At 37.0% G+C, this 20,281-nt stretch overlaps 1 protein-coding gene and 1 long non-coding RNA gene across 2 annotated transcripts; both read left to right on the forward strand.

The window, feature by feature from the left end:
- The first annotated feature begins 732 nt into the window (after positions 1–732).
- LOC134753060 (uncharacterized) lies at positions 733–16,438 on the forward strand. The gene is made up of 19 exons (XM_063688822.1): positions 733–929; positions 1,039–1,147; positions 1,237–1,242; positions 1,641–1,646; positions 2,157–2,288; positions 2,716–2,787; positions 3,822–3,947; positions 6,780–6,866; positions 7,225–7,255; positions 7,307–7,493; positions 8,143–8,228; positions 8,882–8,887; positions 10,293–10,396; positions 11,382–11,444; positions 12,202–12,329; positions 13,661–13,719; positions 14,535–14,724; positions 15,439–15,524; positions 16,416–16,438. The coding sequence occupies exons 1-19, from the start codon at positions 733–735 to the stop codon at positions 16,436–16,438; spliced, it is 1,698 nt and encodes a 565-aa protein (XP_063544892.1).
- Positions 16,439–16,920: 482 nt separating this feature from the next.
- LOC134753137 (uncharacterized) lies at positions 16,921–18,594 on the forward strand. Its single transcript, XR_010128790.1, has 3 exons — positions 16,921–17,037; positions 17,576–17,626; positions 18,451–18,594. It is a non-coding gene; the product is annotated as an uncharacterized LOC134753137 (long non-coding RNA).
- The last annotated feature ends 1,687 nt before the right edge of the window (positions 18,595–20,281 follow it).

Below are 20,281 nucleotides of genomic sequence, written 5' to 3' on the forward strand. Positions count from 1 at the left end.
ATTATTTTCATTTTTATTTTTATTTTGACGATCATGATAGAAATTCTTATATTTTTGACATTAATGCAAACTTATTATGTAAATTGTCTTTCATGAAATAAATCATCTAATCTAATCTAATATTTAAACGGCCAGCATCTTGTTTTCTTCGTTTTTGCTCTTATCATGATGAAAATTGATATCTGAGAATCCGAAAGGTCGCTATGAATTCGTACTCAAAATTGTAAAAAAATGGTCGCTATCTTAAATTTCGTCATTTTTGTCCCGATCATAATGAATGAGGATCTGAAAGGCCCTTTAACATAAATACGTAGTCGAGATTATAAAAAACGGCAGCCATCTTGAATTTCCACATTTTTTTTATTCAATCGTGTCGAAAATTAAATAGATCTCTAAGTATGCGTCTATTAAACTTTTGGAAGCCAACGACGGATATATCCGCACCGTAGGTCCAACGCAAAAGATGGATTAATCCGTCACAGATCACAGAGCAACATAGACCAACGTGCATGTGCATAAAGTTCAATTTCAGTTTTGACACTTCGGTGACGTGGCGTCCGAGTCACACGACGAGTTTTGTGTTTGACACGACGTCGACGTCGTAGTTTTTGGCGAACCGTGTGTTCTCAGTTCGTGGCGAACTACTAGTAATATTTATTCGTTACCATTGTACCATCTCCCACAACTGACAGTTCGTAACCCTTATTAGAAAAGGCAGATGGGCAGTTATAAATGTTTTTACCTACAGTGATCCAACTTAACCGCTTCAAAGTAGCCTGCGACGTACAGGGCAACTACAACAACATCACAAAATACGAATGCGCGGACTGTCAACTGACTGACATACTGTGCAACGGGCAGTCAGTGTTGGCAGCTGGGCGCGTCACCATCATTCCTCAGTCGCAGCAAATTAGTTACAACTTCCCAAGGTAAGTAACTGACAAATAACTGACACCCAAAAGAAAAGGATGAGTATAGTTTTTTTTGTTTTTATTTACTGACAATTTGGTTTGATCAACTATATATATTTTTGTACAGTTTCGCGGACCAGTTCTCCTGTGTGTACATGGGTTTCTTCAAAGTAAAAGACACAGTTTATAAGAAGGTCGTGGCAGTTATTGAAAGTAAGTCCTTTAATATTAAGTATGTACTTGTCATATCATAGAGATGGAATTTTTATTTCTTTTGATTTCCATATGACACATTATTTTATTAATAATTTAATTTATTTTTCAGATCACTGTAAGTAGATTTCCTTTGGACTTTTATTTTTAAATAAATACTTATATCTTCTTCTTCTTCTTTTCCTGTTACCCCCTGCTGGGGTGTAGGGCTCGAATCTTGTTTTTCCATTGACTACGGTCTTGGGCAGCTTGGGTAACCTCCTCCCACCCCATCCCCAATACACCCAGCTCTTGCTCCACAGAACGACGCCAAGTGGATTTAGGGCGACCATGTTTCCGCTTGCCGGGCATCTTCCAGGTCAGGGCCACTTTGGATAGGTGGGTGTCAGGTTTCCTGAGGATATGTCCAATCCAATGCCATTTCCGCGTCTGTATCTCCTTGTGTACGGATGTTTGTCAGGTTATTCTCCATAAATACTTATATAACCAAATTAATTATTCTCAATTTGTTTTTAGCTCCAAGTAAGTTGTTTTCTTTTCTTAACTAAAATATTTAATATTTATAAAATGTTCGAATGATTTAAGAGTGACTCAACTATTTCTTGTTCTTATTTTGTCCAGGGGGCAAAAGTAGCAATTTTTTAGAAGTCGAACCGCGTTCTACCGTTCTAAGATAAGTCTGCAACGATTTTGATAGCACACGCAGTGCAAGTGTTATTTTAAACGTCAAACTTCTATCAAATTATGACGTATAAATAACACTTGCACTGCGTGATTTTGATAGCACCAAGATAACTTGGTCTAACTCTAGTAGATGAACCCTTATGGAAGGAGAAAAAAACTACCAGAAAAATTAATAAATAAATAAAAAGATATTTATTTACCAACAAAATGAATTGCGAGTACAATAAAAAAAAACAGATAGAATTACAAATATTTGTGCAGTAAAATGGATGTGACTCAGCGAGACCGCTGATTTTCAGTCCCCAACCAAAAACTTAAAGCTTTAAATACTGAACTGATTGATGAAAGACGCCTAAACATAATGTTTGTTTAGCCGTGAAAATCCCCGACGTGGTGAAAATACCGGCACCAAAAGAAGACGATAGCTTGGACCAGGAAATCATGTTCGAGGCTGAAAATGACGCCTGTGACGTCAGAGAGGTAACAAATTATAATAATCTACAGGCAAGCCAATTCGTACTTACTACGCCCTGCCGGCCTAGCCAAGGTGACAATCGCTATCGCTTCGACAACGAAACGCTTTGTGTCTCTCTATCACTCTTCCATATTAGTGCGACAGTGCCAGTTGCGTTTCGATCGCTACGGAGCGTTAGCGATTGGCGTGTTGGCTACGCGGCCTGGTCGGTTTCGGCCTCGGCGACTGAGGTTGTACTGGCTAGTGAGAGCGACGATCGTGAGCTCTCAGGTTGCTGACGTAGCATATTTTTGCAGTTAACATATGGCCACACTCACCGCAGACAAAGAGAATTAAGAAGACAGAGTGCTCACTCCATACATCGGTTTTGTTACCAAAAAGACTATTATTTTCGTAGATTTCGTATATTAAATATTGCCTACTTTTAACCAGGTAATCGTCAATGGAATCAGTTTGGAGCAATCCGCTAGAAGATCAACTGCAGTTGGCCAAGCTATGTTCCAAGTAAGTAACGCAAGGCTTTTAAAATTAATTATTTAATCAATACTGGCGAAGTGTTTATAGTTATTTGTTATACAAGGGTGCAAAGTTGTATTTTACCCGCGAGTGTTTCAACACACGAGAAGTAAAAAAACATTTGCACCCGTGTGTAACACAAAACTTTTCCCCTCACTATAGCGAGGAAAGTGCAACATCCACAGGCGTTAGATCATCTTCATCACTGGAATCACTCATTTTTTACGATATTATAACAGAAAACTCTGGAAGTTGTGTATTTTTACGCGAGTCGGTGAGAAAAGTTTTTAAGTAAAAAACTTGTTGACAATGTTGACATTTCTGACGTATAAAATGTCAACGATGCGTTTTGAAATTTCATCGACTCAACTTGTGCTTTCGGAATTATATTTACATCATTATAAAAAACAAACGTTTCTTATGGAATTTTAAGGTTTATGACTTAAAATCATTAAATAAAGCTAAATTTGGTATTTTTTATTAGATTCTCAAACCATTTATTTAATGATATTTAATATCGAACGAACCATTATCATGAGCGTTTTACGTTTTGTTATCTGTCAAGCTACTTAAACACGCTCCGTCCAAGGTCAAATTACTTTCCCCACTAGTGGATAAAACGCGTTTTTCCCCGCTTGTTTTGAAGGATAAAAGACAACTTTCCGAGCTAGTGAGGGGAAAACATTATTACAGCTATGACGTTCCTTTTTTTTTTTTTAATTATTTTATTCTAATCTAACCTAAGATTAAGCTTCTGTGACCGGATTTGATCCTTTTCTTACCGGGAAACCACTTAAGATGAAAGGGCCTCTAACCCTTAAGGGCACTTGCACCATCCAGGGTTAAATTGTACTGGTAACTCCGGGTGGCGCAAGTGGCCCTAAGCCATACATGTAGATTCGGACCACGCTGATGTTTTCATGCCAGGTGCTACATCAAATATTAAAGTTAGCGTGGTCAGGGACTATTCATTAAGTACAAATAAGAGCACTTGCCAAATATTTTTTGCATATATTTTTCAGGTCACCCAGAACACTATAAACATCCACATAGGCCCGTTCCTGGAAGCGTATGCTGGCACATACCAGGCCAAGTTCGCATGCGGAGATGAAACCATCACCAAGAACATTATGGAGGTCACATTGTTAGTATCATTGTTTCAAATTGATATACCTAGCGTATACTAAAAATATCTTTAGTAACCTTATTTATACTTTAATACCAGGTGGTCATAAATTATTGAGATTTTTAGTAAATAATTATGATACACCAGCGATAGCTTAGCTATGTACCTAACTACCTATTTCAGCGGGGGTTTTAATTTTCAAATTAAAAACTTTATCATGAGGCTTGTTTTGTAATTGAGGATTTATTTGATTCCAGGGGAGAAAATTCAGGTATTGCCTAATTATGATATATTTCAATATAAAGAATAAAAGTAATTTATCAGTATACACCGCACACATTATAGAGATTTTAGCGGATTCAAAAGGTTTGCCATGTGGTAAAATTTCAGTACATACCCGTAAACATGTTATATTTAACCCCTAGCTTCGAAATTATTATGCCGAGGATTTTTAACTCCAAATACTTATTATGTGAAATGTCTCGCTATTTACTATTTCTCCACATGTCGCCGATAATCGAATGCGATTTATTTTACGGCTTTTGATCCATCGATTGAATTCGTTGCGAAATCGAGTGCCATTTGGTGCAAGTCTGTAGAAGCATTTAAAGAGTGTCCACACACACAGCAATATTATGTGTAAGAGACATGACACTGTTAGTGTCAATTCAAATTTAGAATAGTCTCCAATCTCCATACATTTCGTATGTATATTGTGTGTTATTCCGTCCGTAATATTATATTTATTTAATATTTTTTAATTCAGGTGGCGGAGGATCAAATTTGGGTATGTATATTTGTCTTTTGCTTGTCTAAATTTACACGAGATAGTGTATGTATTGTATTTTTTTTAATAAATTATTAAATAGTCTTTTTTTCATTTGAAATTTAGAAGACGATACACATAAATCTGGATCTGGTATGTATTGGTTGCTTATATAAAATAACCCTAGCTATATTTTTTTCCACCGAAACTATGACATTTTTATTTATGCACAAATACTGATGTGGCTAAAAATAATCGTTAAATAAATACTAGCTCTTTGAGCCTCTCATAAATACTTTAAGCCGATAGGTGGGCTGTCATAGTAAATTTTGTAACCACAGTAAATCCACTGCCATCTATCGACATACTTTAAAACTAAAAATGAAGATTTATAAAAATATGATAAAATGTATTTAAATATGGATAAATGATTTTTTTTTATTTGCATTAATAATTTTTATGATTTTGACCCATGTTCTTTCACTGATATGCGTTAAAATTGTTAAATAACAAACGAAACCGTCAACGCCATCTATACGACAGTAGGCCAAAGCTAGTAGCGCCCTCTGATCGAGAGTCAAATTTTCTTGATTTTCGAGGCACGTTTTTTCCTTAGACTGTATCCATCTATTACGGAGTTATATCTATCTTTGGTAAAGCACATGTCAAACAATGGACCGATAGAATATGAGACAAGTGAGGCAACATTCCCATCTCCACCACTTAGATGGTTGGTAGTCCTCAACTGTACTCTCCAGAAACTTTCTGCCTTGGAGTATATAATATAAACTGTGGAATGAACTATATCGCCTGCAGTATTTCCGGCCTGATACGACATTCAAAATTTCATGTGAGCGTATCATAAATTCCGGCAACGTACTTGCAACCCCTCCACGGGCGACGTTAACGGCTTACCATCAGGTGATTCGTCTGTTCGTTTGCCTCTTGCATTATAAAATATATATATACCTTATAGAGTATAACCAAACGGAGTAGCCATTAACAGGCGTTCCCCTAGCTCTGTCGAAAATTGGCGGCCAATGGTCATACACAATGTATGGACTGATGTTTATCTGACATGGCTATTTTACGTTACGTATAGATTTGACGTGCCCCTTCCCCGCAAAAATCGGCAGACTGTTTTGTACAGAAAATTACAGACATGGCGTCTCCGTTTGGTTATATCCTCTAAAATATATCCCAATAATTCTTTATATTTATAGATACCGAAGGCCATGATACAAAAGGTATTTACCCAACAACTTACTTTCTTTTAACCACTTTTATAGTAGGTAAGTAGAGTCCGTGTAAGCTATGACTTTGGCAAAACAAAGTGTGGAAGTATCATTATAATTAGAGGCGCCATCTGTAACAAACCTTTGCCAGTTGCTACCCTATGCAGAGTTAGCTTGATCCGACTGTAATAAAGTTAAAGTCCAACTGTAAAAAAGTCCGAAAATAATAATTTGATTGTAATAAAGTTGTCTAAATCCTGCATTAATTAATGTTATTCTTGTTGAATCTACATAAAAATAAATTATTTTCATAGTTGGTTAAATTGGCCTGATAGACTATAGTTTGAGCATCCTGGGTGCGTAGCCAACATGCCAATCATTTACGCTCCCTGTCACTGTCGCACTAAAGGCCAGTCCAGACGAGAACAATTTTTCACCAATCTGATTATTGTCTAATCAAATCAGGTGTGGCAAGCGCCACTTTGGCTCGCCGATTATGACCGATATTACCCATAAAACGGAGGTGCAGATGCAAGAATACCAATTAGTGATGCTAGTATTCGCGTTTGGAGGCATTTTTTTAATTTAGAGCGCTCAAATATCTCCATAAATCTAAAATTGGTGATTTAATTGGAGAATGACACCATTACACCAATTTCTTTTCCTCGACCGATTTGATATCCCGTCTGGACTGGCCTTAACGTGAAAGAGTGACAGACACAAAGCGTTTCGTTGTCGAAACGCCAGCGATCGTTACCTTGGCTAGGCATCCTATTCTCCTCACTTGCGCGAGTTGTGTAAGCAAGTCGTCTTCCCTTTTAAATTGGAAATAACATTTGATGTATTTTGACAGATGGCGGCAAAAACGACGCTGAAGGTGGTGGAGGTGGTGGGGGCGGTGGAGGCGGTGGAGGCGGTGGAGGTAGTGGGGGTGGTGAAGGTACAGAAAAACCTTTCATATTCTATCCCTCTCAGACATTGAGTATACGTAAAACCATCCAAAATCTCCTTGCTATGGTCCAGAATCTTGGTGTATTCCCATTTGTCCCCACCCTACGTTCATTGGAATGCACTTATTCCCATATGGGCCCGGCAGAGACAAATGGGTATACACCAAAATCTTTTAATTTTGTCCAAAACTAACTCAAATATCTTAGTTTAGGTAAGACTATTATTTAAATGAACCAATGCTAAGATGAAATATATTCATAAGTGAGAGAACAAACTCATAAAAGTCACAAAAAAACAAAAACAGCGTTGGTATGAATAAATACTTAAGTTATGTATTGAAATTGTAGATCTTAGTGTTGGACGGTTTTACAGTACTCAGTAAAAAAAACTTGATAATAAAATACTATAAAACTTAAATCACTTCTCTAGCACCCGCAGGAGTCAAGTTAGATGTCTACGAGGCGTCCTGCACTTTAGCAGGAGAGTGCAAAGAAGAGAAAACATACAACTGCGAAGGCTGCACGCTCAAAGGTGTCAAATGCAACGATGCTGCCGCTGATGCTGCCAAGGTCGTGATTGATGCAGATAATAAGAAGATCGTTTTTGACTTCAAAGCGTAAGTTATATAAGCAGATTTATGGCAGTTGTAATAGTCGTATGTACATAACCACTGCAGCAAACCTTATTGTTGAGAAGACTGTTATTTAAAAGTTGTGAAGTGTAATGTTGGCGTTGGTCTTGTCACGTTCTGCAGCGGGCAAGAAGGTTATCTATGCCTTATCTGAACGTCACAATAACGTGGATAATACCATATAGGTATGTAAGTAAAGACATGTAGACATGTTTTTATACCTTGTATTGAAATAAATATATTATTCCTATACAACCCCTATCCATATCCATATACATTATACATCCCCAATGTTTATGGATATTCTACGCTTAAATAATATTGTAAATCTTATTACAAATTTAAAACAAATTAGAAAATTTATTCATGGATAAATGTTATTATTCGGTTAAGGATTTTCTTAATTACGATAGTTAAGTTAAATTGACTTATAACATTTTTTTTTGTGTAACATTATTAATTCTTATTTATAAATGGGAAGACTTGTAGTAGTTTAGTATTTAAGTTAATGTTGTTTGCCCTTTCAGGGTGTCATGGTCTGACTTATATTTTACTGAATAACAGCTTGATTTACTTTGTACATGACTTTACAACGAAATAAATGAATGAATAAATGAATTATTTTTTATTCTAGGTTCGCAGATACGGACTCTTGTGTGTACATGGGCGAGTTCGATGTAAACGGCAATGCGCATAGCCAACCTGTAGCTGTTATAGACAGTGAGTTCTTTTATATCTAGCTTTTAGTAGAGTTAGTAATTTGGGTAGCTTATTTTTTTTATTCAATCTGCATTTTATCGATTCCCCGTACAAACTTCCACCCCACTTTTCACCCCCTTAAAGGATGATATCTAGGATAAAAACTACCCTATGTCCTTCCCCGGGACTCAAACTATCTGTATACTAAATCGGTTCAGCGGTTTAAGCGTGAAGAGGTAACAGACAGACAGACACACTTTCGCAATAATAATATTAGTATGGATTATGTATAGGTAAATTATGAGTGAAAATCATGTTAGTTTAAATCAATATAGTGAGTTATTTTTACTATAAAAACAGTAAATACATAAATAAATAAATATTGTAGGACAATCTTACACAAACCTAGTCCCACAGTGAGTAAATTTAACGTTGTATACTATCGTTGACGGCAGCAGCAGAGCTCTACAGACTAGAATAAGAGGATTAAAAATATTAAATGCATTTTAAAAGTTGTTTGTTTATTTTACAGACGATTGTAAGTACATCATTAAAAATAAAAATAAATATCTGAAAGTTAAATGAATTAGCTATTTTCAACGTTGTTTTGAATAATAATTTTTTGTGTGTACTTTTTTTTATTGCAATTAATAACTTATTAATTTTTATTTCAGCTCAAGGTAAATTGTCTTACGTGAACAAACTTGTATTTATTTAAACGAAGACAAAGTATTTATAGTTTAAATAGTAGTGTGTCTACTAGAAAAACACAAATTAAATTATTTTCATAGAAAATAATTTAATCTGTTCTTAGAGAAGACAAAGCTAGCCACTTTGTTTTAAAAACTTTTTTCAAAGGAAAAAGCCGATAAAAGCAAATTATAGAGGGCGTTCCAACGAAACTCCCTTCATTTATATCAAATATGATATATATAGTCCTCCACGTCGTGTCCGACAACGGCAACATTAACAATTTCCTCTGATGAGCACGTACATGGCTCGCGAAACCGATCTTTGTCTTAAATATCCGGTCGCACTATGCACAATAAAGCTGGCCTTGTTCGTTATAAGTGTATGCGTAGGATGGCTTAGGTCGAGACTTCCGTTGAAGGTGCTATTGGTCGTGTTCAAGTCGAGCTTCTCCGAAACTAGTTATACCAAAAAGTAGTGATATATAGACGGTAAAGCTCGATTATTTGCGTGAATTGGACTTGGCGAAGGCTGTACCTCCCAGAATGTAGATGGCACACTTTACTATCGTCCCATTTTAAGAGAAATGGTCAATGTCTTTTAATAACAAATTGACATTTTGCTTCCTCCGTTTTTTGGATTAATTTAAGATTTACGTACTTCGATTAATTTCTCGTTTAAAGTGTTTGGCCTGAGCAGTGCGTTCTGCAACGCGTGACCTCGCGTCGAGCCGGATCACACTACGTATACTACACTACCTATCTATATATAAATTATAAACTGAAATAAATGTCATATAATATAGAATAAGAGACCAAACCCTCTGCCCTCGGCTACTGAAGGGCTTTGTTTCTTTTTTTTAGTAGATATATGATATCTATTTCGGTTTATAATGTTTGCATTTGTTTATCGCTGCAGTGTTGGCCGAAACGTTAATGCAATTAACCAATAACTAGTAAAAATTGAACCGTAAACTGTAACCGTCCGTTACGGTTTACGGTTCAATTTGTACTGGTTATTTGCAATTAACGTTCGGCCAACACTGTTGCTAGGCACCACCGCTCAAGCTTACTCTTAGTTATTGCTCTAAAGCCGCGTTTTCACTTAGTGTTCTGAACAGGGTGCCTAGCCAAGGTACCAGTCGTACGCTCCGTGGCGAATGATACGGTAGTCTCTCTATCACTCTTGCATATTAGTTCGACAGAGACATTAGCGTTTCATTCGCTACGGAGCGTAAACAATTGGCATTTTGGCTAAGCACCCAGTTCTGAGCAATCGTTCGTTCGTTCGGTTAATGAAAACACTTGCTCCAATAGTAAATGGGAAGAGCAAACTTTTTTTTTTAAAGGCTCAGAACACGAAGTAAAAACGCGACTTAACGTGTTTGTTTTTCAGACGTCACCCTCGAAAAACAAAAGAAGGCTGCGAAAGAAGGCGAAGCTGTGGAAGAGACAATTACATTCACACCGGCTGAAGAAAAGAAAACTGAAGTAGTGGAGGTATTTTATTTTATTTTGTTGTTATAGCAACAATACTAAATATCGTAAAAATATCCTGAAATACACTTAATAATTTGAACTGTCTACCTACAGATATATTGAGTTGAGGTAGAGCTTTAATTAAAACACAAATGTTACTTGGCGAAATAATAACGTGCTAGTTAATCAGTGCTAACCCGTTAAACTTAAGTACTCGAGTATTTTTACATGCAATTAATGTTCGCAGTTCGCACCCTCCCACCGCAAAAATAAATAAGCAAATAATTAAAATTTACCACCACCAATTACCAAAAGTACAAAACTCGGCATGTGTTGCCTCTCTACGAGGCATCATCAGGGGATGCTGGAATGCTGGATATGTTGATTGTCTGGTGTCCGGCAACCGCAACAGAGGTAGAGCCTGCTGATCGACATGGGGTTATTTAAGAAGCGGGTATTTAGGGTTTTCAAGGGTAGGCAAAGTATAGGTACGAGGCTCTTCCGATTTTGCTAATGTCCATAGACGACGGTGACCGCTTCCCATCAGGCAGCTCTTTTGCTGAATATTACATTTAAAAAAAACAATGTTAGGCAGCGTAGGTTTCTTTTGTCACCTTTTGTGTAGAGAACCCTAAAGGGGCCCACTGACCATCAGTCCGCCGACGATATCGGCCTGTCAGTTGTTCGGAACTGTCAAATTTTTGTTCTAACTGACAGGCCGATATCGTCCGGCGGACTGATAGTCAGTGGGCCCCTTAAAAATGTACAGCCGGGGACTTACACATTTCCATGGCAGGGTCCCATGTGGTACGGTAGGTTGGCGTAGTAATTAAAAAGACTGACTTTATTTATTCAATAAATACCTAATATTGTAGTTATACAAATAGCAAGGATGCAATATACCTTATTAAATTGAAAAACGGGACTCAATCGCGTATTTAAGTTTTATAATAGTAATATATCTAACTACTTATGAACTAACTCCTTACATTATCGTTTTCTGTAGGTACGCGTTAACGGACTGGTTGTAGAAAAGAAGGCGGACAAATCGGACATTCCAACTTATGAGGTAAGTTGTAAAACTATACATTAAAAAAAAGTACAAGATAATAATTTTACAGGTGAACAATGAGCAGTTTTTTGTCCACTAGGCTTAGAGCCCTATTCAGACAGACAATTTGTTATCATTTTGTATTGGTTTTGATACGGCCTCGACGATAGCGTTGGTGAATGGCGCTCATATAACGCACGATTTGCGCGGGCACCAATAGGGTATTTGACTACTAGTCAAATTAGTTTCTTTTTTCGAACTGTCAAAATGATCTTGCTACTATGGAATTTATATAAAACACTAGCATGTGACGTCACAATCAAAGTACCTACTCTTTATAGTTTTATACGGGTTTTAAAATAGAAATTGTGTCTAAAAATAACTGCTGTCTACGTTTCTCTATTAATCTTTTGTTGTTTTATTTCATGCATGGTGTAAAATAATTTATTTTAAATACAGTCAAATACCCTATTAGCGTCAGCGAACCATTGTGCCGGCTGTCAACGTTACCGTGCGAGTGTGACAGCAATATAATTATGCGCGAGCAATAGAGATGGCAACAGGCGGGTCAATGTACGGAAAACCTTGTGGAAAGCGTCTCTTCTTTAGCATTGGTTGTAATACTTGTAATCCAGCAGAGCGTAGAAGAGAACCAATGCTATTAGTTTATTCCCGTACATCTCTCATTTTCCGCTCATATCCACATCAGTGGAATGGCAGCCTTGAGCCTGTTTTTAATAGGCAATAAGTAAATTGTTTTTCTTTTTAATAAAAGGTAGACGACGAGAAGAAGACCATAAAGATCTCGGTTCCCAAACTGTCCGCGCAATACGCGGGTCACTATCAAGTCAAGTTCAAGGTCGAAGGAGCAGAGGTTACCAAGACTATTTTGGAAGTCGAAATGTACGTACACATCTTCTGAAGTCATACACACTCGAATAAGGAATGGTTTTATATGTAAAACTTCTACTCGCTCTTATTTTTTTTGTAAGAGTGTAACTTTGATTATATGGCGGCGACTAATTTCGTTTAACTTTTTAACATGGTATAATAAAACAAGGTACTCTCTTCCGAGACTCGGGAACCACGTGACTGACACAAGGCTACGTCATCGTGCTGTTAAAAGTATGGATGGTATAGAAAGGATGCCAATCTCTTATGGCAGAATTGTTGCAAAAGTGACCGCTTTCAGCTTTAAATAATAGTTCCTAATCTCTCCGGTGGCGCTAGTTAGGCTCTGGGACTTGAGTATAACATGTAAGGCAACAAATAACCCGACCAAATTACGTAGGTTTTTTTTGGTAGTATTTCGGTTTATGGTGGCGCCGCCTAATTACTGTTTTTTGATGGACACTTTTCATACATAGAGATTTGGCTCCTTTATATAGTCTCCATGGTTAAAAGGTTCACGATGACGTAGGCTTGTGACAGTCACGTGGTTCGCGAGGCTCGGAAGAGAGTACCAGGCGGAGTATATTATTATACCATGCTTTTTAATAATGTGGTGGTGATATTAACTGCTCCAAAACATAATAATAATAGAAGGCCAAAAAAAAGAAGTGTCTTGGACTCAAATAAAAATTAAAAAGACATCGTAACTTTCTATTCCACAAGAAAAAGATAAGATAAATAAAGTTTCATTATTACTGCGGCCAAGAGCGTCGCCAGGCTGGTCTCTAGTGGTGTCGAGGCGTATCTTCTTTAGATCTTTAAATTAAATAAACTATGGACATCCTGACACCAAGGTCCCATTATTATTCACAACGACGGGACTTAATCGCGTAAACTAAGTTTTAAATTTACCTCCGACCTCCTCTTTTGTCTTCTCAGAGACCACGGGGACAACGCCGTCCTCGAAACGTCGGAGGTAAATTTAAAACTTATTTTACGCGATTAAGTCCCGTCGTTGTGAATAATAGTGAGTAAAAATCGTGAAAGTTTAAACCAAAGTTCCAGTTTCAACTGCAAACGCCGCAAATATATGGTTCATGATAGACCAGCATTTAAGCATTTAGGCGCTTTGGAGCTTTATTCTTTATTCTTTATTGTATTGCAGTCATGTTCATAATACATTCGGTGTTACAGTTTGAGGATGGTAGGTACATGACACCCTGTCGGGGCACTCAATTTTCTTAAGTCTAGGTAAAATTACATGCATCTCATACAAATAGCAATAAAATCTATATTTATAACTTTATAGCTTCAGCCATCTCATTACTCATTTTCGGTTGCAGGGAAGCTGGGGCTTCCGAAACTAAACCTGCAAGTCAAGATGATAGCGGCACTGGAGACAGTAAGTCGAGTTTTTTTTATTATCTAAATTTTTCTAGGAACCTCAATTTTGGCCTCTACAAACGTCACAGTATGCGATTACTTTGATTTCGATTTGATCGATTAATGTTGCTCCAACTTAGCTAGCAACTAACTAAATCACTAGAATCCTTTTAGGGTGTCAATGAGACTACTTCTTTATAAAAATACAATTCAAAAACTATGGAGGGTAGAGGTCTCTCTTTCTTCAAATAGAGGGTAGAGGTTTCTTTTTTCTTTCTTCTTTCTTTTGAGATTCTGTCAATAAACCTTAAATATGGCTCCACAATACCTAGAATATTTATTTGTACAAAGTTTCAAATCACTGACACCGCACTACACTCGGTCAATAATGGCTAATTAATTCATTTCATGTCCTATAGTTACTCTAGCGCCACTCTTGAGAAATTTGTAACTGTTATTTATAGCTGACAACTGGACACTTTTGCAACTGTTCTCCCATAAGATAATTTTCTCTTCTTATATTACCCCTCCATATCAAAACCATATGTCCTGTCATAACCTCTCTTTCTGTCACACTTTTTACACGACTGCCCAAAAAAAAAAGAGTGTAATGTTTTTTTGTTGAAGTACTCAGTATCTATAAGGATCCTTGGTTACCTTTAAGACTTCTACAAACTTTTCAACAAATGTCATGCTATTTTAGATAATTGCCGGCTAAGTAGGTGCAACGAATTCAATCGATCGATCAAAATGCCTCAATATATCGCTAATCGCATGCGATAATCGACGTTTATAGAGGCCACATATCCATCATTTTGTTTTTTCATCTTTTAGCATCCGCAGACGTCAAGTTAGATATCTCAGCCAAGGCCTGCAAAGTGGATGATAAGTGCGACGTTGGTGAAACATCATATACCTGCGAAAGCTGCGAGTACAAGGGTGTGAAGTGCAACGGTGTTGAAGCTGCTGCTGATAAAGTCAAGGGCGATGCGGCGGCTAAGAAGATCACTTACGCTTTTGAGAAGTGAGTTGTACTAAAATAATCTTAGCATTATCTACAAAACCATACGACTGCGAAGTCTGCGAGCTCCAAGGAGTGAAGTGTAGTGATGTGATGCAACTGCTGTTAAAGTCAAGGACTTAAGGTCGATGCGAAGATTTTGAGAAGTGAGTTGTACAAGTTCAATCTACAAAATCATACGACTGCGAAAGCTGTAGCTGGGGTTAAGGTCAATTGGATGCGGATAATCATTAACTCTTAATATAATAGCGTAGCAAAAAACAAATAAATTATAAGATGGTTAAATTCGGAAAGATGCACATGAAGATACAAGTCTTTCAAAAATCCTTTTTAAATTACGGGAAATTAAATTAAATTATTATCTTGTTTGGTTATTTTTTCTGAATAACATATATTATTAATAACATGCAAAACTTGGAGCGGCCACGGATTGATAATTGAGTTAATCGATATATGTAAATTAAATTAAAAAAAATATTAAAAAGCTTTTATTTCGGATTAATTACATCCATAGAATTACATATTATTAAAAAATTAAATAAGTAATAAACTTAAAATTAACTTAAACTTAACATATTTAAAAAAGTTACTTTTGATAATCTGCACGTGGCGCGTGCGATATAAGAACTACCTGTCATTACGTTTTGCCCCCGACAATCCGATGTCTTTTCAGCCAGTAAGCATACAAGTTATAAACCTATAATTGATTGGTTCCAGGTTCGCAGATACGGACGCCTGTGTGTACATGGGACAGTTTGATATAAGCGGCAAAGAGCACAGCCAGCCAGTAGCGATTATAGAGAGTAAGTTTTTATTTGATTCAAATAAATCTTCGAATCTTTGAATTTTTCTTTGAGGTACTAACATTTGTTGTAGACCGGTGTTGTAAGTATTTGAGATTGTACGGTTTACAATGTTTTCTGTTATATAATAACAGAAATTTAAATTTATTTACTGGTTACTATTTGTAGTCATACTCAGAAACGTCAAAAGGGTAAGATTATAATATTAGTACGGTGACAGTTGTCATCTCCATACAATAAATGCAAAATTATATTGAGATGACAGCTGTCACCGTACTTAAGCTACGTGAAAAATACTATATTAAACCGTGTGCACCGCTAGCACACAATAAGTAATAAATAGTTAGTACTATTTATTACCGTAGTCGGTAAAGAAAATAAACTTCCTACAGAACCGAAGTTTGACAACGATTCAGGGACGAATCATGCTGTCCCTTTCTTATGTATGATACTATCCCTTTTGGCTATTTAGGGTTGTCAAAATTCATGTCATTATCTGTGGTCGTACACGCAATATGACGTCAAGTTGTGCCAACCCTAATAATTGCTCGGAGCAATGCTGAGCTGAACGGAGCCGAGAATGCCCGAAAGGAGGAGTTTCGCAGTTTACGCACCCCTGCCGCTAGTTAAAACGGCACGAATCAAATAGCCTGTGTGTGACTTAGATTTTTGATTAAAATAAATATCTGGGTACAAAATTATCCGTTAACAATTTAAAATGACTTATTTTCATGCAATTTAATAATCGTTTTATTTTTTAATTTCCAGACGACTGTAAGTACCTATATGATTTAATAAAAAAATCTGAAATGTAACAATATATGTTAGCTATTAATTTTAACATATTACATTATGCATTATTACTAAATTTAATTCTTATTTGTATTTTAGCTACGGGTAAGCCCTTTTCGTGAACATACTAACATTTTTTTTAGCTTTAGAAAAAGTTTATACCTATTATGTTAATAACTTCTATCTTCATCTTCATAATTCAACGCAGACTTCTTAGTCTGCATGTTGTGAACTTCTTTTTAATCAGCAAAAGGTAATTTTAAACTAACACGGGTTTAATCGCATAAAAACTTACGTTTATTTATGGCCTGACGTTTCGAACGTGACGTTACGTTCGTGGTCACAGGCAGACTGGCGAGGAATTGTATCAACATCTTCTTGCTGCGCGGGTTTTGCGAACTATCCGCACTTTGCCTACACACAACACTCACGACATCCGATAGTACGTGATGGAATGTTTTTTCCCCTTACATTTGCTAATCACTGGATTCCACGAAGACCTCCTCCCTCGCCTCCACCTCTTCCTCGCCACTCATCTCATTCTCATCCTAGTTGATGCGCCGGATAGCACGCTCTCGCTGCCGTTAATTTTGTACCCTCATACTGACTAGTTTAATTTTCAGACATTACGATCGAGGTACAAAAGAAGTCTGGAAAACCAGACGAGCCGTTTAATGAGAAAATCACATTTAAGAGTGAAAAGGATGTTGATGTAGAGGAGGTAAGATATGGAGGGATAAATGTGAGGGCACTTTTGTTTCTGATGATGCTATTGGGCGCGATTGTACCTTGATACATACATTTTCTGGCAAGCCAATTATCAGCAACATTAGAATAAAAAAACCGGACAAGTGCAAGTCGGACCGAGCCCACCGAGGGTTCCGTACTTTTTAGTATTTGTTGTTATAGCGGCAACAGAAATACATCATCTATGAAAATTTCAACTATCTAGCTATCACGGTTGATGAGATAGAGCCTGGTGACAGACAGACAGACGGACAGAGGAGTCTTAGTGCGCAAGTAGCGCTCTTATCTCTGACCAATGTCATGCGTTCTGAGTTTTCCAGTGCTAACTCTTAAAAGACTTAAAGTAAAATCATTCATTCACGTAATAATAAAAATCCCAATAAAATACAATATCAATCCACAGTGCAGGCATATTTGCTACACACAAAATTAGTATCCACAACATTCTTCGTCAAAACACTAAGTTGAATAAGGTACACGTCTAAACATATAGGTATTTTCTTTTTCTACAGGTCCATGTTAACGGGAAAGTTGTGCCAAAGAACGCAGATGATGGTTTTGAGGTATGTTGTAAAACTACTCTTTTTTTCAGGGAAACTGATTTGCATCAGCAAGTCTATTCGCTTAGCATAGTGATAATTTATTTGACCACAATACCATTTTACCGAAATTCTATACTTTTCATTCCCATAATTCAATATTAGTGCCATGATGGGTACAAAAACTTTGGGTGGCCTCTTTTGAGATTGAAAAGTGGTTCAGGTTAGGTTAGAACTGCAACTAGAAAAGCGGGTTAGGTTAGGTTAGAACTGACCCTTACAGAACCAAAAATTTGGTTTAATCAACCTATTAAATACTATAGGTACTAAAAATAATAAAAAATCGTGCCGCTTACCTACTTTATTCAAGTTTCGATGTGAATTCCATTTCTGTGGGCGTACCGCGAAGTACTTCGTTCGTTTGCTCGTCTATTTTTCTATCTGTCGCTCAAATTTGCAAGAGTGAGAAAAGCAGAGGAATGTAGCGTAATTAGTAAATAAATAAAAAACACCTTATTTATTTTGTATAATATATACAATTGTGTACCTAATTTATTTTAGTCCCCAAGCCGGAAAGCTTCAACTTTCGACCCGCTACACTAAATGAAATTGCCGCTTTCTGACTCCTCGAAACGACATTCGACCCTCTTAAAGAATTACCTTTACTATTACCTTTACTTTACTTACTTAATACTTACCAAAATCGCAAAATCTGACAGTTGGATTTATCCGAGTTTGAAGTTAAGCGACTCACATGTGTGTCGACTTCAACTGCGCCTCGGTCTTCATTTGGTCTAAGATATTTCGTACTTTACTGCCTTATACTTTATTATACTATTTTCTTATAGGTGGAAAAGGAAGGAAAGACCATAATAGTTACAATTCCCAAAATGTCTGCGGACTTCGCAGGCCACTACCAAGCCAAGTTCAAGGTCGGAGATGCGACCGTCACCAAGAACATTATGGAGGTCACGCTGTAAGTACTTGTCTGAGGGCCTACTGCCGACATCGAAAAATCTATGTTGCAATTCATTGAAAATAAGGCTTAGCAAAACTATCTACCGTGTGGCACTCTTACTTCACCGCTGGTGCCCAACTTCCCCCAAGTAAAATATTCAAATATTAATATTACCGCGAAATAGATCCACTGAAAGATATCCATTGAATTCACAATAAATTATTACAAATTCTAAAATGACTTCACCCACCCGTCCCCAGATTGGCCTAATAATTTTTTTAATAAAAATTATACTAAATTTATTCCTAAATGTTGTAAAATCTTTTTTCACATCAACAATTCGAAAAAGGGCATTTTCTTCCCTACTAGGAGGGATCAAAGTAACACTTTTCTGTTCTAGGACACTATATTTTTTTGCGCATTATTTTTTTATCTTAAATAATACTTTTAAACATTATAATTACCTCATAAGTAATGTGAAAAGCAATATTATGCTTGTAACGCGTAACACACTTGAATCCCTCACTACGGTCAGGATTCTACTTTAGAATCCTTCGCTACTCTCGGGATTCTATTATAGAATCCATCGCTTCTTTTAGGATTCAATTGTTCGCCCTCGCCGTAAATATGTCATTTTGCTCCCGTGTGACACAATCTACTATTTTCTCGTCTAGATCCTGATCCAATTTTTAGTCATTCTGCTTTTTTCTATGACTATGTTTTTGCTCTATACCCACGATTAAATACCCCATCTTAAGCTTTCTTTTTACTTTTCAGTGAAGCCGGTAAGTCGAGTTAAACTTAATTTATCTATTAATATTAATATAATTATGTGTGCAAAAATCAGTAAAATACCTACATAAACTATTTTTCATCGAGAAGTTAACAGGGTAACTAGCCAAGATGTCAATCGTTTGCTCCTTAGCTCCTCTAATCTCTTTCTATCACTTTCATATTAGTGCGACAGAGACAGTTGCGTTTCGTTCGGTATCGTTCGGTTCGGTATAAACGATTTGCATCTTGGCTACGCACCCAGATACGTCTGCAAGCGAATCTGCATTTATTTTAAACCAACGGAAAATAGAGATATTCACTCCTCCGGGCTTGCCTATTCAGGATGACTCACGCTACAATTAATAGTCCCGGCTCGGGCCGGGGCGCCCTACACTTATTTTTCTATGACAGGTGATCGGTGATCACGTGATGCTTTCTATAGAAAACTGAAGTGCAGGGGTGTAGCTAGAGGATATGGCGCCCGGGGCAGTCACCAAATTTGCGCCCCCTGACGACTGACAAAAGTTTCCCTGCTGCTGCCTTTTGCCCATTTTGGCGCCCCCTCTTGGATGGCGCCCGGGGCACTTGTCCCCCCCAGTCCCCCCTAGCTACGCCACTACTGAAGTGTCGGGCGCCACGGCCCGGGCCCAGACCGTTATAGTGTGTCATCCTTTTTCCGATAATTAAAAAAAATTACTTATCACTGTTTCATCGTTACTGTTCACAGAAGTGTATTTGGTTTTATTTTTTCAGCGAAAACGCGGCGTCGTAAGGGTTAGAATAGTTAGTACACCTCATATATTTATGAAACTATGAAATAAACAACTTGAAATATAATAAATCCTTTTTTTTTACGTTCCTTCCATATGTGGCTTTCCATTACAGAAGGGTCCTTATGCTTCAAGTGTAATAAGGACGTTTCCATTTGAAATTCCAAAAGAAATCTG

Source organism: Cydia strobilella, chromosome 26, assembly GCF_947568885.1.
Source record: "Cydia strobilella chromosome 26, ilCydStro3.1, whole genome shotgun sequence".
Classification (NCBI taxonomy): domain Eukaryota; kingdom Metazoa; phylum Arthropoda; class Insecta; order Lepidoptera; family Tortricidae; genus Cydia; species Cydia strobilella.

Excerpts from the sequence above, each read along its gene's own strand:
- LOC134753060 (XM_063688822.1), top strand. The coding sequence starts at position 733 with ATGTTTTTACCTACAGTGATCCAACTTAACCGCTTCAAAGTAGCCTGC. Across the intron at positions 7,256-7,306 it reads GGACGGTTTTACAGTACTCA|CACCCGCAGGAGTCAAGTTA; the intron begins GTAAAAAAAACT and ends TCACTTCTCTAG. Across the intron at positions 13,720-14,534 it reads TGATAGCGGCACTGGAGACA|CATCCGCAGACGTCAAGTTA; the intron begins GTAAGTCGAGTT and ends TTCATCTTTTAG.